At 35.2% G+C, this 18168-nt stretch overlaps 2 protein-coding genes across 2 annotated transcripts in view; both read right to left on the bottom strand.

Moving 5' to 3' along the window:
* The window catches only part of npas1 (neuronal PAS domain protein 1), a 30004-nt gene extending 12044 nt beyond the window's left edge, over window positions 1-17960 (bottom strand). Inside the window, exons 1-3 of the mRNA XM_073817369.1 lie at window positions 17768-17960; window positions 13418-13485; window positions 10661-10750 (exon numbers count right to left, since the gene is read on the bottom strand). Of these exons, the coding sequence (XP_073673470.1) occupies window positions 10661-10750; window positions 13418-13485; window positions 17768-17960 (351 nt within the window). The remainder of the gene's footprint in view (window positions 1-10660; window positions 10751-13417; window positions 13486-17767) is intronic.
* An 88-nt stretch (window positions 17961-18048) lies between these two features.
* Window positions 18049-18168, bottom strand: part of egln2 (egl-9 family hypoxia-inducible factor 2) — a 4219-nt gene continuing 4099 nt past the window's right edge. The window contains exon 4 of the mRNA XM_073817368.1: window positions 18049-18053. Coding sequence (XP_073673469.1) covers window positions 18049-18053 — 5 coding nt within the window. The remainder of the gene's footprint in view (window positions 18054-18168) is intronic.

Below are 18168 nucleotides of genomic sequence, written 5' to 3'. Positions count from 1 at the left end.
AGGATTTTGTCTCCTCATTACAGAACACCACCGCATACCACTGACATATATATATATATATATATATATATATATATATATATATATATATATATATATATATACTGATATATTCCCTTACTACTTTGCTTAACTAGTAAGGCTTAAAAAAAGTGTAATTTGCATTTCTGCGACTCCTGGATCTATAAAAAAGTAATCTGTGTGGGTCAGATTTCATTCTACAGTATCTTGATAAAAGGCCGGTTTCTCCCTCACACCCTTGTCTGTGGGACAAAGCCATTTATTATGGGATTAGATCCATTTACGGAGGGATTTTAAAGGATTTTCCTCTGGCCGTCAAGGACACTAATGTGTGTGTGCAAGGCAGGTTGCATGCAAACAGAGGGAAGAGCAGAAAAGAGAGGGGATAGACGGTGAAGTAAAGAGCAGGGCTGTGTAATTGGGGATCAGTTGAGGGATGAATTGTGAAGAGTCTGGGGTGTTAAGCCCGTGTCGACTAATTGAGAGGTAAAGGTGGAGGTAAATCCAGCAGACAGGTGGGCCTGACTTGGAGAACTTAATCTGGCCCACAATGCTTTGGAGAGGGTTGTTTAGCTTGCCGGAATAATGCTGATGGGATGATGTTTGGACGTAAGGAGACACCAAATGTGTATGCGAGAGCTTTTGAGAAATGTTAATTAAAAGAATCCACCGGAGGACACTCGGTTTGTAAGAATAAACGTAATTGTGAAAAAGCATATTGCATAAAAGCATATAGACTATTGGGTCTAGATCAGCATTTTGAAGTCTGATGTACCCCAATGAATCAGAATCCGAAGGAACCAGTTTCAACAAATGGTTGATTAATTTGAGTCAACACTTGCATAACTTCATCTTATCAAGATATTATAAAAAAATATTTTTTTTATTTAAAATGATTTTGAAGTCACAGTTGCAGACTCTTCAAAATGTTAATTCTTTAGCAAAATAAGAGGGATCATACAAAATGCATGTTATTTTTATTATTTAGCACTGACCTGAGTACGTTATTTCACATAAAAGATGTTTACATATAGTCCACAAGAGAAAATAATAGTTGCATTTATAAAAATGACCCGGTTCAAAAGTTTACATACACTTGATATTCTTAATACTGTGTTCTAACCTGAATGATCCACAGCTGATTTTTTGTTTAGTGATAATTGTTAATGAGTGTTTGAGCCTTCTGCAATAGTTGCATATAAGTCCCTCAGTTGTCCTCAGTGTGAAAAGATCTCAAAATCATACAGTAATTGTTGGACAGGGTTCAAATACACAAAAATGTTGGAAAACCAAAGAATTTGTGAGAGCTAAAGGATTTTTCTGAAGAACAGCTATTATTTTCTCTTGTAAACGTCTTATGTGAAATATCGTATTCAGGTCAGTACTAAACAAAAAATAACATGCATTTTATATGATCCTGCTTATTTTGGTAAAAATAATTAACATTTTGCAGATTCTGCAAGGTGTATGTAAACTTTTGACTTTAACTGTAAATGTAAAAAGCACAGTCTTTAACCTACATTTTTTTTAACATTCTAATAACCATTTTATTATTTTTTTATTATAATCTGAAAATCTCCAAAGAAAAAGTCTCTTGATTTAATCAGTATATTTAAAGTTATGTTATATATTATTATAACATTAAGCATTAATTAATTAATGGCTATCTACCTTCGCTTTTAAATTCCACAAAATACCAAAAAAAAAAAAAAAATGCATAATAAAATCTTTAGAATATGTTTATCTCAAACTGTGTCTTGTACCACGGGTGCTGCGCTTCTAAGAGGCCGTGTCAAGTTAAAACAGTGAAACTTTGAAAAGCATGTCTCGAGACACCCGCATTGTTACGCTCCGTCTTGCTGTTTTTGAACACAAGAACACGTCCTGTGTGAACGGCTCTTTACTCATTCTGTGCCGATGCTCTCAGTAAGTGTGGCGTCCTGTAGTAGCGTGTGTCAGGGGCCGTTCACACAGGACATGATCTTGCATTCGAAATCAGCTAGACGCAGTGAAATGGAATAAAACACATGTGTCTCGAGACACTTAAGTTTAACTGTGTTTAACTTGACACAGGAGCGTTCATGGCGCGACAAAGAAAAAAATGAAATTAATACTTCTGTTCAGCACGGATGTGACAGATAAAATAATTTAAATAATTATAATGTTACAAATGATATTTCTTCAACAGCAAATCAGCATATTAAGACATTAATTATGCTGAATATACATAAGCATTTCTTTTTTTTTTTTTTTGTCCTTAATTTTGAGCATTTCTTAATTACCTCCTGGCAGCCATTATAAGAACCCAAAAGAACGATTTGTTTGAAAACCAGAGATCTGCAAAGAACCAGAGATGCTGAAAGAGGAATGAGAAATAGAGGAAGTGCGAAAAGCTTGTTGGTAAGTGTTAAGAAGAGGGTTAAGAAGAGAGAGAGTGAGCGCGAGAGAGCAAGAGAAAGACATGATATAAATAATAGCTAGGATTTAATATGTATGAGGCGTCCGGGCAGTTGTCCACAACACTCTCTCAGTCTGCTTCTGACTGATGGGAGAGGAGCAAGAGAAGAGGACGAGGAGGAGGCAGAGGAAGAGATGGGGAGGAGGCAAGGTGATGGGTCTGCATACTAATCAGCCCAGGATCAATTTCCCACCCCATACGCCCCTCCACATTTCCCAGATGCTGTGGCTTTGGCCGTGGAGAGGAGACGAGAGGCTAAGCTCCTAGACCTCCATCTAGGCCTGGAGCTTTGGCTTCTGTAGGACGAGTAGCCTAGAAGCAGGCGTATCATCCCGCTCTCAAGGTCCCTGACCCTGCGTAATCCGCCTAAGGAACCCTACTGTCTTTCGAGAGGTCACAGGGATTAACCAGAACGGATGGCTCTATCTACGATGGCGTGTCATGACCTCTGACACAAGGTAACAAGTGGGGTCTTATGCTTACAGTTAATGTATTTTCCTCCTGTGTGACCTCTGAGACCCAGACAGAGGCCGGAGTGAAGGACCGTGGCGGTGTAAACGCTACCCGGCAGCAGTTGGACACACTTGACTGAACTGATGTTTTGGGGATTTTAAAAACCTTTTCATCTGAGGCTTTTTAAATGTTTGGAGTTCTTTATGAATACAAAAATAAAATTGGTCAAATTTATTTTAGATTTAAGCAGGGCTGCCCTCGACTACAGCTTGTTCTGGTCGACTAGTAGTCGTTCATTTTAAGCAATAGTCGACTATTAGTCGGACGTTTATTAATAAACCATATGAATCATAATAATGAGTCTTTAAATGCCTAAATAGCCTAATAAGCACTCAAGCGCGCGCAAAAAAAAGCTTACCACAGTGCACCGGCAGATATAATAATTATGAATGTGTCAAGGAAAACCAGAAACACTTTTCAAAATAAAGGTGCTTCACGATGCCATAGAAGAACCTTTTTTGTCAAAATGGTTCCATTTAACATCTGAAGAACCTTTCTGTTTTACAAAAGGTTCTTTGTAGCGACAGAAAGTTCTTTAGATTATAAAAAGGTAAGAAAGAGATGGTTCTTTGTGGAGCCAAAAATGGTTCTTCTATGGCATCACTATCACTAAAGCACCTTTATTTTTAAGAGTGACTGCATTAACGTTTTAATAATTTATTGATAAACTAGTGCTTTCTTTGTTTTCGGCTTAAGAGATTGACTTATCATCTCTGCAGTAGTGATACGCCAGTATGCATTTTTTATATGGATCTCATAATTCATTCATTTAAAAGTAGACATTTCACTCTCTATAGATATATTTTTCATGTCTGTAAGGCAAGTATACACAGAGTTTCGAAGTTTCGCACTCAATCTCACAGAGGCAGAGACGGCAGAAAATGCATCCTGTTTGCTTTAATTATTTTACAAAAGCGCAACATTTCGTTGCTATTCTGAGTGTACACAAATAAACGTAGAGTCCTAACAGATTCAAAAGATGTATTACTTTTATCTGTATGACCAAAAATGATGGAGTATTTTAAGTATATATATATATATATTTTTTTTTTTTTTGCCACTAAGCGAGCCTCTTCTCGTCAACAGTTGGTCGACTATTAGGGGGCCCTAGATTTTAGAATTATATATTATAAATGTATATCACTTCAAACAAATCATTTTGTTTGAATAAAAAAACAAAAGTAAATATAAAAATCTATGTACTTATTTATTTTTTGAAATGGATGAATAAACCAGATAGTAAGGGAAACACAGCCAACAAGTGTCCAACATTCCTGGAGGCATGCATGATGTTGGCAGAGAAAAACAACCAGAGGAATCTTAGACAAACGGTGGCAATTTGGATGCATCTGAAATGTAGGATAGTTTTGATGACATTATTATTATTATAAAATGTAGAAATAGGGTAATGATCCATTAGCTATGCTCCAAAATCCAATCCAGGCATGGCGGCTGTTTAAAATAAAGCTTCTTTTTAATATTTCTGCAAAATTTTGTGGGCCAAAAAGGTCAATTGTCTATTGTCAATAGTGTAGCAATGTATTATTCACACCTCACACTAGTGCTGAGCAGTCTGACCAAAAATCTGTAACATGTTTTTTTTTTTAGAATTCTGGCAGATTATTCTGGGTGGGGATAAAAAAAAACATCCTGCAAACCCTCATCACTTACAAACCTCATGTAATCGCATAAGGGATATTTTGTCCTAATGCGAAATTCTAGATTGCATAGATTCCTATTGAAATAGATAGATTTCACCCACTAAACTTCACTAGACAATGATAAATGTATCCTTCACAGTGAAAATAATCCCAGAATGCACTGTGCAAATCTCTCAGAATTCTAAATTACAGAAATGAAATTTTTAACTATAAATAAACATCCATCATTGAATACAGAAAACAATCAATAAAAATAGTTCAGTATAATATATTCAATAAAAGTTGTATACATATACACATAAATATTTAATCTAATTAAATATTTAATATATACCGAATATGTGTCTGATATGTATTTTTTAAGTGAATTGCATCAATAACAACATACTACGCCAAACTGTAATAGAATCAATTGTGAGATGCATGTCTGATGCGTTTTATGTGAGTAGCACTGTTTTGTGTGTTGTGGGGAGTTTCTGTTTGTGTTGCCTGTTTCAAATCAGTTAAGTTATGATTTAGGATGTTGGCCAAAGGTGCGGTAACATTTACCATCGTTGGATGAATTTTCACAGGTGAAATCCATTCATGATAATAGGAATCCACGCAATCTGGAATTTTGCATGAGGTCAAAAGTTTTCCCCATGCAGATTTTGGAAAGGGTTCAAATCAGGATTCACTGCATTGACTAACAGACAGTTGCCTAGTTTTTGTTTTTAAGATAGCTTTTTTACTGTGAAATACTGCTGTGGCCAAGTAAAACAGTACTGCTAAATCCTTTTCAGTGAAGAATACCAACAAAATATTAAGTCATGTGTGTATTCTATCAGCAGTATAGAATCAGAACTAGGCAACCCTCTACACACATTATGAATGAAATTGTATGAATGCATATTTGTCATTTTAACTGAACTTAGGACTGGTGGTGGTGCTTGAGACATTGTTGGTACAAATAAAAGTATAAAATGCAGTAAGATCTGATGAGCTGGGTTAATGAATATTAATCTTGTTGTCTGTGTTTACTCTGATTTGCTGACATAAAAACAATGTTGGTAATAGTTGAGTGCCAGCCAATGAGACTGCTGTTTGCACATCAGTTCTGCCCACTTCTGAAGATGCCGGAAGTGGCTTCTGCTTGTTCTTAAAGGCTGAATAATTCCAAATGAACTCCACTATATCTTTACACTAAAGTTTACGGAGTGGCAAATACACTGCAGATCCACTGAGATGAATTAAAGGGATAGTTCACCCAAAAATGAAAATGTTATGTTTATCTGCTTACCCCCAAGGCATCCAAGTTGTAGGTGACTTTGTTTCTTCAGTGGAACACAAACGAAGATTTTTAGCTAAAACCAGTGCAGTCTGTCAGCCATATAATGGCAGTGAATGGGCACCAGACCTTTAAAAGTAAACAAAAACATACACAGACAAATCCAAATTACACCCTGCGACTCGTGACGATACACTGATGTCCTAAGACACGAAACGATCGGTTTTTGTGAGAAACTGAACAGTATTTATATCATTTTTTACCTTTGATACACAGCCACGTCCAACTGTCATGAGCACGAGTTTATCATCCGGCTCGTTACATGTGTATGCGCTCTGGCGTAGTATACACAAACACCAGAAGGGGAAATTGGTGAAAAAAACAACAGTCCCGGATGAGTTTGTGCAAGCAAACGTAATCTTTTAGCTTTAAAATCGGTTTGAAAAATCAGGATAAGCGCAAGTAATTACCATTTCGAACAGCCGCTATACCCACAATCTCTGTGCACTGTGTAAACAGACAGTGTCGTATACACACGACAGATAGCTTCCGGCATTTGCGTATACTACACCAGAGCGCATACACATGTCATTAGCCGGATGCTAAACCCGTGCTCAGGACAGATGGACGTGGCTGTGTATCAAAGGTAAAAAATGATATAAATACTGTTCAGTTTCTCTCAAAAACCGATCGTTTCGTGTCTTAGGACATCAATGTATCGTCACGAGCCACAGGGTGTAATTTGGATTTGTCTGTGCATGTTTTTTTTTTATTTTATTTTTAAAGGTCTGGTGCCCATTCACTGCCATTATATGGCTGGCAGACTGCAACGGTTTTAGCTAAAAATCTTCGTTTGTGTTCCACTGAAGAAACAAAGTCACCTACATCTTGGATGCCTTGGGGGTAAGCAGATAAACATAACATTTTCATTTTTGGGTGAACTATCCCTTTAAAAAAGTGTGCTTTAAGTGTGCTTAAAAGTGTGCGAGTAAAACTATGGAAGTCACAAATTTTATAGTGTGAGTGCAAGTTTATATCTCACAATTCTGCAATTGTCAGCTGAAGTTAGAATTGCGAGATATAAACTTGAATTGTGACTTTATAACTCGCAATTGGGAGTTTATATCACATGATTCTGAGAGAAAAAGAGTTATATTCTGAGTTTAATTGCGACTTTTTATCTCACAGATAAAATTAATCTTTAATTGCGACTTTTTTTCTCAGAATTGTGAGATATAAACTAAATTGCAATATAAACTCGCAATTAAACTCACAATATAAACTTGCATATTATAAACTGGCAATTCTGCCTTTTTTTTCCGCAGAATTGTGTGATATAAACTCACAACTGTGAGTTATAAAGTCAGAATTGTGAGATATAAACTCGCAATTCTGAGAAAAAAAGGCACAATTGAGAGTTTATATCTCACAATTCTCACTTCAGCTGACAATTGCAAGCTATTAAATTAGAATTATGAAATAAACTCACAATTCTTCTAATTTATTTTCTTTCTCCCCCTCAGAACTGGACTTTTATCTCACAATTATGAGACAAAAGTCAGAATTGCGTCATATAACCTTGCAATTGCTAAAAGTCTGAATTGCGACATACGAACACACAGTTCTGAAAAAAAGTCATAATTGAGAGTTTATATCTCGCAATTCTGACTTTATTACTTGTGAGATTATATCCCGTAATTCTGACTTTAAAACATTCAATGGTGAGTTTATATAACGCAATTCTGAGAAAAAAAAAGTCAGAATTGAGAGTTTAATTGCTACTTTTTATCTCACAGTTACATGTCACAATTCTGACTTCAGAATTGTAAGATATAAACTCGCAATTGCAATTAAACTCACAATATAGCAATTCTGCTAAATGTATTGAGAGATTTAAACTGGTAATTCTGACTTTTCTTTTCAGAATTGTAAGATATAAACTCAAAATTGTGAGTTTATATCTCGCAATTCTGACTTCAGCTGACAGTTGTGAGCTATTAGGTCAGAATAATGAAATATAAACTCGCAATTATTCGAAAATATCAGTCATTTCCCCCTCACAATTATGAGACAAAAGTCAGAATTGCGTTATATAAACTTGCAATTGCTAGAAAAAAGTCTGAATTGTGAGATACAAACACACAATATATAACGCAATTCTGAGGAAAAAAATAAGTCAGAATTGCCTGTTTATATTTCTTAATTCTGACTTGATTACTCGCAATTGCGAGTTTAAATCTCACAACTCTGAGTAAAAAAAAGTCAGAATTGCTAGTTTGTATCATGCAATCTTGAGAAAAAAATATCAGAATTGCGAGATATAAACTTGCAATTGCGAGAAAAAAAAATCGCAAACCTTTTTTTATTATTTTTTTTATTCAGTGGCGGAAATGGGCTTCCATACAAAACTCTCAAGCATGCAGTGTTCAAAATGAGTGAAAGCAAGTGAAATATCTCTGTTAAACTTATACTTAGCCTCTAACTCAAACATGTGTGAGAATGAAATCTAACAATTTATTAGCCAATGGCCAACAATAGTCTTATTTGGTCACCTAGAATAGAAATTTAGTCGCATATCCAAGTGATTCACTCGCGTTTTAGAGGGCTGCTAGTGATGCCAGATTTGTAAATGAATCACTCTTTTGATTTAATCAACCAGGGTTTGCAAAAAGGTCTGAAACTGTTCAGTTTTATTCATTAAGAGTCACACACTGAATCGTTTGCAGTGTTTTCTAACATAAAAATAATAACAGGTTAGTTTTTAAGACAGAAAACAAAAAGGTGGGGAATTAAGAGGATATTTACTTACTGTACAATCCATTGTTGTAAACCAAACCTGCAAATGTCTTCTATTGCTTGTCAATGACAAAGCAGCTGTTTATTATGTGTGAAGCTTGTACTAGTTTGATTCATATCCAAAACTTAACAATATGGACACACTTAAAACGGCTAGAAACCACACCAGGTAGTTCAAATTAGAAAGAAGCATTCGTATCTAAACAACCAGACAAAATAAAATTTCTTTTGAGTATGTGGGACGAGCGTTCACAATCCCACTTGTTTTCCTCAACCAGCCGAACTCATTCACATCTATTTTCCCTCCTAAACTCACTATCTGTCCTCCCATCCCCCCTCACACCCATCCCAGAGTGTGTGTGTGTGTGTGTATTCTTTTTTGCCACACAATCAATGTGGCTTTTAAGATGTCTATCGATTTGTTCCCGAGACAGACCCCGGCTCGCTGGAGCGACGCTTTGATTGCTGTGCGAGTAATTACTGTTATTATTTATGCATCTGGGTGAAATGGCAGGACTTAACATTCCCTGTACAAGAGGCCACAGGCAATCAACAGAGAGAAAGCACCTGGAGAGGCGAGAGGCTCAAGAGAGGAAGAGAGCTGGAGAAATGAGCACAGGGACACAGGGAGATTCACAATACATGAAAAACACAATCAGAGATGCAGGTCTTTTACAGCATAAACTAAGGCTGACAGTCGATTTCAGATTTAAATTGAATTCATAGCAAGATGTGTCAATTAGTTCATCAATCACATTAATTGCATATTTAAATATTCGTCTGATATCGACATATTGATCTTCTACACAATTACACATACACACACAAAAAACAATATTAAAACAAATGTATAAATATTAATACTTTGGCTTCTTCTAATATGTATGCATGGTTATGCATTTAGTTAATAATTGTAATAATAATTTAACATAATTGTTAGTGTATGTGCATGCCAGACTTATGTCTTTAGCCTTTGTGGCACATTTTTTTAAGTGTCTCACGCAATGAGCGCCATGATTTTAAAGATGTTTTTTTTCAAGACAGGGTAATTTAGAATAATTTATTAATCTTTGTAAAAATAAAATATAAAAATTATAATATTTTGGCTTCTTCTAATATTTACATATAATTATGCATTTAGTTAATAATTATAATAATGATTGTCTATGTGCACACATTTTTTAAGTTTCTCATGCCATGAGCACCACGTTTTTAAATATGTTTTTTAAAAGACAGGGTTAATTTAAAATAATTTATTAATCTTTGTAAAATATAAAATGCAAAAAATATATAAATATGAATACTTTGGCTTCTTCTAATACTTACACATAATTATGCATTTAGCTAATCATTATAATAATAATGTAATATAATTGTTGACTTATGTCTTTGGCCTTTGTGATACATTTTTAAATTTTTTCAGTGGCTCACGCCATGAGCACAATGTTTTTAAAAACTGTTAATTTAAAATAAAATGTAAAAAAATATATACATTTTATTCCTTTGGCTTCTGCTAATATTTACACATAATTATGCATTTAGTTAATAATTATAATCATTTAATAAAATAATTGTTAGTCTATGTGCATGCCTTTGTGACACATTTTTTCAGTGTCTCACGCCATGAGCACCGTATTTTTAAAGTTTGTTAAAGACAGGGTTAATTTAGAATAATTTATTAATCTTTGTTAAAGTTAATAAACTATTCATGGTACATTAAATAATTTTACAAGATAAAACTTAGATTTTAATAAAGTACAAATGTTGAAATTAACACTGACAATTGCTTTAGAAGTATTTCATGTTGTCTGATGTAGTTATCTAACATTAACAAATAAAACCTTGTTGTAAAGTGTTACCAAAATAACTGCACAAAATAAATTAACACATTAAATTACCAGCCCAAGCATAAAGTATGCTAAAATATATGTGTTTTTGTCTCACCTGTGAAAGGCCAAGGTAGATGGACACAGTCTCTGAGATATACAGAAATCGTCCTTCCTGACTGACCACGAACACGAATCCATCCAGAGACTGCAAAGAGAGAAACAGTTTTCAATTACAAAAAAGTTTTGCACAACACAACATAGTCGCAACCATTTCAAATATATCTGATGTCCAATATTAATATGAAATTAAAACTGTAATCTTTCATCAAAATAACACGTAAAAACTAACTAAAATACCCTATTTTTTTTATTTTATTTTAGTCCACTTTACATGATGTAATACTCAAATTTGCTTCCCCATTAGTTATACTCTTTCATTTAATCACATTATGAAAGTAAAACTAGTTGTGAATGCTGTTTTATCCAGTACAGCATCACAGAAATATGAGATATAAAAGAAGGACATTTCAGACTTAATTTAATCAATCCTGAGCATCAACACAACACTTCTGAACAAATCTGAAGATTTACATGGAGTCAAGCTGTAGACATCAAAGCAAAAAACAACATGAGCGAAGAATCAGACTGATTTAGAGAGAAACCACAACAGCTTCAAAATAAACTCCGGTGCACCAGAGCAGCGGCTGGCAGATGAAAAGCGTACAGTCACCCCATTAAAGGACTCATTTAAAGAATAATATTAATTGTAATAACACACAGGCACGAGCGAAGCAGAGTGGGCACTTTAGTTGAGACTGACTGATGTTGCGCCGCTGGTAATTTATGCAAGTGACGAGTTCACTATGCAAATGAGAGTGGACCGGAATGACGGGAATGCTGGAAATAAAGCGCAATTATCTAGTTATTACTGACAGAGGACGAGACAAAGAATCATAAGGATTTTCAGAAGTGTTAATTTGATTTCTATCAGCGCCGTCCGTCTCTGAACACTTTACATTTTTCTCAAGGTAACCTTCTAATAACATATTTTTTTTTGTGTGTGTCGTACAAATTGCCCTTTTCAAGTCAGATGGCCAAATTCCAGTACTTATCTTAAACAATAAAGGAGATTATTTACAAAAGTGGACCCAAAGAGTTTGGACACAGCATGTATGAATAATGTATGAATGTTAGTGCATTAGGTAAGGCAGCATTAGGGGCCATTCAGACGGAAAGTGTTTTTCTATTCAACTGTGATACATTTCCATTGCTTTTCTATGTATTTATGTATTAGCAATATTGTAAATATTGTTACAATTTAAAATAGCTGTTTTCTATTTTTATTCTTGTGATGCAAAGCTGAATTTCCAGCATTAATACTCCAGTCTTACTCCAGATTATTATGAAACCGCTGTGCTCAAAAAAAAAAAAAATTTTATTAACATTATTAATGTCTTTACTATCACTTCCGGTTTATTTAATGCATCCTTACTGAATATAAGTATTAACTATGACTGCAAGCAGCAATTACGGGGCCAATCAGCGGCAAAATAGCGAGCTAAGCATGGCATGGAGCACCAGACCAACTGTAACAATGAGCAAAAGAAACCATTTTAAGATGATTTTAGTCAAAATGACAGAAAAAAAGTTTAGAACTCCTAGAAATATGATTTAATGGCTTATCACTTTTGACCAACAGGTGGTGCTGTTATCAAATCGATGTGGTGTGTTTAGTGGTCTGAAGATTTAGTCCAATTTGGTGAAAATCAGACTAATGGTCTAGGAGGAGTAGGTTTTCAACATTAATCAAAATGGCGGACTCTTTATAACTTTTGACCACAAGGTGGCGCTGCCTCCAAACTTTTTGAGTACTGTTAGGGCATGGTGCCAAAGACGCATGCCGAGTTTCGTAACGATACGTCAAAGCGTTTGTAAAATATAGCATTTTACAACAAAATTAAAGATGGCCGACACCCAAAATAGCTGACCTAATGGCTGGAAGTTATAAGCAAAAATAGCCATTTTTCATTTCTCCTGACCACTAGGTGGCGCTGTGCCAAAGCACTACAGGTAGCCTCAGGTGCTTGTTATAACACACACCAAGTTTGGTCTCAATACGCCAAACCATTGCAGAAATATAGCCTCACGTCCATTTTTGTGCTCTTTTCGTAGAATTCGTTTGCGCGTTATTCAAGAACGGTTTGACTAATCAACTTGAATTCCAAAACCTCATGCCAGCATGGTCTGAAGATAATCTGAGCCAATTTTGGTGAAAATCAGACAAACCATCTAGGACGAGTTCGAAAAAGTAGGTTTTTCAAACAATTAAAAATAGGAAAAAACTAAACCTTATGATTTTTTAAATTTAGACTTCATTCGACTTGGCATCAGCCAAGGATTCAGAGAAAAACAAATTTCCTTCTGTGCCTTACAGTTTAAAAGTTTTTAGCATAAAATTTGTGAAATTTTGGACAAGTGGTGGTGCTAGAGAGTTCAAATTTGCTATGGTCAATGTTGTGACTGTCCTCTATCAGTGTGCCAAATTGCACAACTTTCCCGCAAGTAGTTCTATGGGCTGCATAGACTCAAGAACGGAGGAAGAAACGGAAGAAGAAGAATAAAAACGCCAGTGGTTTCAATAGGTGCCTTCGCACCTTCGGTGCTTGGTCCCTAAATTAAAAATAAAATAATAATAATAATAATAAAAAGCTAAATGGTGTGTAAACGCCATATCAAATAATCTAAAGAAAAATATTTTTTAAAAAGAAAAATTTAGAAAGTGTAACAGTTACAAAAAATAAGATGCACATTACATGAATATTGCTCATAGCATTAACATTTGTAAATGCACATAAATAAAACTTATTTTTACCTGTAGTAGATGAGCTCCCAGGTGCTGTTCGAATATGTCAGTGACCAGCGAATGACTTGTTCTTCGCACTGCAAAAAACAAGTTAAAAAAGCAATCAAATAATGTCCAAGCAGTTGTTTTCAAGTCATATTAAGGGGAGACACTGCAGGCAAAAACACTATTTTTTCATGCACCTGTCAAGTTTGAGATTTTGGGCTTCTTGGTTTTTTCATAAAAGGGTTTTTTCAGACTAGTGGAAAGAAAACCTCCTAAAGACACTGTTAAGTGTTTCTCTTATAGCACTTTGTCTATTTGTGTCAATAGATTTCAATTACAATCCATATTTTTAAAGGCCGTTTTCTCAAAATGAGTTTTCTGTCTGTCTAAGTATTGAAAATGAGATACCCAAAATTCCTTCTGTAAAAACATTTGAATCTATTATGTCAAAAAAAAAATAAAAAAATTTTGTACTAGAAATGTATGCAAATTAGCGCATATTTAATTAAATAATGCCTCATTTGCACATTAAAACAACATTTTAGAAAACTTGTAATACAAAAAAAAAATGTTTGCAATCATCAGTGTAATCAATCAACTGAGTAAGTAAGGTGATAACTATTAGTTATTTTTTTTACCCTATTCACCTGCAGTGTCTCGCCTTAACAGAAGGGAAAATATAAAAAGAGCTATTAAATTATATTTTATATCATTTATATGTGACCCTGGACCACAAAACCAGTCATAAGGGTCAATTTCTTGAAATTGAGATTTATAAATCATCTGAAAGATGATTAAATGAGTTTTGTTAGGATAGGACAATACTTGGCAGACATACAACTATTTGAAATTTACAAAATGTCTTCATGAAACATGATCTTTAATATCTTTAATATATCTTAATATCCCAATGATTTTTGGAATAAAAGAAAAATCCATAATTTTGACCCATACAGTGTATTTTTGGCTATTGCTACAACTATACCTGTGCTACTTAAGACTGGTTTTGTGGTCCAGGGTCACTTATATTCTTAAACATAACAGACAAATCTTGGCAGTCACACTATTTGCTTACTACAGGAGGAAACGGCTGATAATAGCATTAAGCAGCTGTTAATACATCTCCCTAGTTCTTCTCCGCTATTTCAGACTATCAAAGACAGCGAACGTCAGAACCGCCGTGGTTTATAGAGCTGATAACACCGACAGAGACATGCTAATTCACCCTCTGCACACAATAGCATCCTGGGCCGCCTGTCATCACAAAACAAACAAATTTACAAATCACACAAATGACATTGGTGGTGCATTTCAAACATGCCTGGCTCTGATCTCCGCTGTGGAAGCCCAGCTGAAATTCCCTGCACTCACAGCAGGACGCCCGTCTGTGTGTGTGTGTGTGTGTGTGTGTGTGTGCGGCTGGGATGCGTGTGGCAATCAATAAGTGTTTTGAGAGAGGATGACAGCATTTGTCTGAGTTGCTACTAAACGGGAGACAGACCGGGAGCTCACTTCTCGAAAACCTTTTCCCGTGGTACTCCTGCCACAATACAATAATTTGTTCATCTGACAAATTACACACCTTCAGGAAGAAGCGTTCAGTGAGATATAAGACACAGAAATGAAAGGTTTCCCATTTTTTAAAGCGGAAGTAAGCCTATGGGTGAGACTTACGGTTCATTAGGTGCTGTAGGGAAATAACGTGAAGAATAACGACGTGCAGTAAACGACAAAACTGTTAGCACTACAAATATTTAAGATAATACATTAAAATAATATGGAAAGACAGACCAAAACTAGTTGTTTTGTACAGCTAAACATGGCTGGATGCGGATGAGACCAGAAGCCAGACCCATAAAACTTATAAATGGTCGTACCCACTCTTACGGGAAGAAAAAGATGGATAGTTCACCTTCAACCATCATGGTACACTTTAGCATAATTTTAAAGAGTATTTATTATGGAAATAATATACTTTAAAAGAATATATTTCAGCAATGTTTTCAGACACTATGGATTAAACAACCTTACCTCATGTCGAAAACGTACCTGTGGGAACTTTTTCGCAAGATGCGAAATATGTACCGCCATGATGAACGTACATGGTACGTTTTATGTGACGTTGGTTTTGTACATGTCTGTTAAGTGGCGCTATAACTCTAACGCTCAGTGACGTTTTAAAATAATGTACCATCTGCACTACACCTAAACCTACCCGATAGTATGAACAAAAAGACTGGAATGTGAAATTTATGGAGCTGTAATCATAACTGTGTACGAAAACGATTACAAATGCTCACAGTTTTTAGTGTTAATTTCTTTTGGAAGCTGCAGTGATATGTACATATTGGTACGTATTTCGCATCTTGCAAAAAGTTCCCACAGGTACGTTTTTGTCATGAGATTAGGTAGCGATTAAATGTATATTGAATGAAATTAACTGTTTTAGAGCGCTTTTTGACTTCTTTAGTATACTGCTTACAGAAGAGTGCACTGCTTAAAGGAGAAGTTCATTTCCAGAACACAAATTTACAGATAATGTACTCATCCCCTTGTCATCCAAGATGTTCATATCTTTCTTTCTTTAGTTGTAAAGAAATTATGTTTTTTGAGGAAAACATTTCAGGATTTCTCTCCATATAGTGGACTTCTATGGTGCCCCCAAGTTTGAACTTCCAAAATGCAGTTTAATTTCAGCTTTAAAGGGCTCTTAACGTTTCCAGACGAGGAAGAAGGATCTTATCTACAGTAGCAAAACGATTGGTTATTTTCTAAAAAAAAAAAAAAAAAAAAAAGACAATTTATATACTTGTTAACCTTAAATGCTTGTGTACTCTGTGTATTCCGGTTCAAAACAGTTAGGGTATGTCGAAAAACTCCCATCTCATTTTCTCCTCCAACTTTAAAATCATCTTACATCTCTGCAGAAGTGAACGTGCAAAGAAGATCAAACGCCCTTTACAAAAAAAAAAGATAAAACAGCGATGTAGGATGATTTTGAAGTTGGAGAAGAAAATGAGATGGGAGTTTTTCGACATACCCTAACTGTCTTGAAACGGAATACACAGAGTTCACACAGAGCTAGACAACACAAGCATTTGAGGTTAAAAAGTATATAAATTATATAATTTTTTTTTTAGAAAATGACCGATTGTTTTGCTAGATAAGACCCTTCTTCCTCGGCTGGGATCATTTAGAGCCCTTTGAAGCTGCATTTAAACTGCATTTGGGAAGTTCAAACTCGGGGGCACCATAGACGTCCATTATATGGAGATAAATCCTGAAATGTTTTCCTCAAAAAACATAATTTCTTTACGACTGACTGAAGAAAGAAAGACATGAACATCTTGGATTATAAGGGGGGTAAGTATATTATCTGTACATTTTTGTTCCGGAAGTGAGCTTCTCCTTTAATGTACTGATTATTAAGTGTCATGAATTTGTAATTATTGTGTAATTTTTAAAATTGTAATAAACTTGTACTTTATGTCTGATAGTTAATATATCAAAATAAGTTTACTTCGTAAAAGCATGACCAAATTATAACAACATAATGATTTAACGTACTATAAATTAAAAATTAAAAACTACAAAGTTCACATTTTAAAAGTGCATTTAAGTAAGTTAAAAAACATAATCATGAAAGTAAAATCATGAACTCTCTTTAAGCACACTTAAGTGGCCTTTTATTTCATTAATAATATATTAACTGCAAGTACAGTTTTAAAAAATATACTTTAAAGATTTGAAATGCACTACAAATGCACATTTATTACAATTACTGTATGTGCACTTAAAAAAATAACAGCTAAAATTTTACTCTGTTCTGCACACAAAGTGGGACTCACCCCAATTTCATCCAAGATGTTCATGTCTTTCTTTAATTAGTCGAAAAGAAATTAGGGTTTTTGAAGAAAGAAGAAAATCACAGATTGTTTCACTAGATAAGACCCTTATTCCTCGGCTGGGATTGTGCAGAGCCCTTTGAAGCTGCATTGAAACTGCAATTTGGACCTTCAACCCATTGATCCCCATTGAAGTCCACTATATGGAGAAAAATCTTGGAATGTTTTCCTTAAAACCTTAATTTCTGAGAAAGAGAAGAAAGACATGAACATCTTGGATGACATGGGGCTGAGCAAATTATAGAGACATTTTTATTCTGGAAGTTAACTAATCCAATCATTTTCATTATATGGAAATGAGCAGCCACACTAGTCCACACATAAATGTGTCCCTGAACCAAAACTCCACACCCCAAAACTCAGTGGCACTTTAAGAATGGGGTCCCCTCACAGGAATATCAATGAGTCTGTCCCATTCAAAGGCCTGAAAAGGGGGTTTGGCGCAGAGAGCGGGATCACCACTCAGTACGTGTGGGTACACAGAGCGCTGCTTGTTCGTCTTTGGGGGTCACATGCATGTTGACGATTGAATAGTTTAGCAACCCCCCCTCATCTAAACACTGAGGGTCTTCCCACAGAGTCTGTGAGTGATGCAGTCTAGCTATAGGGCAGGCCTGACAGGAGCCATACTGCCTGATGGATGGACAATGGTCGGCCCTCATTTCCCAAAGTCAGCCGCTACAGCAGAGGCTAATGCAAAGTCGAACTGGGCCCAATAGGGCAGAGGGTGAGAATGACGGTGTTTGTTTCTCAGCCTGAGGGTAAACACCATCTAGTTGATATACCAATTTTTTAGTAGTGGATACTTAATGATCTGTCTTTTCATGTGGATATTTTAATAATAATTTTAATAATATTCTGTCACAAAAT

Source organism: Garra rufa, chromosome 14, assembly GCF_049309525.1.
Source record: "Garra rufa chromosome 14, GarRuf1.0, whole genome shotgun sequence".
Classification (NCBI taxonomy): domain Eukaryota; kingdom Metazoa; phylum Chordata; class Actinopteri; order Cypriniformes; family Cyprinidae; genus Garra; species Garra rufa.
The sequence above is the reverse complement of the archived record's forward strand: the minus strand, read 5'-3'. Positions and strand labels throughout refer to the sequence as shown.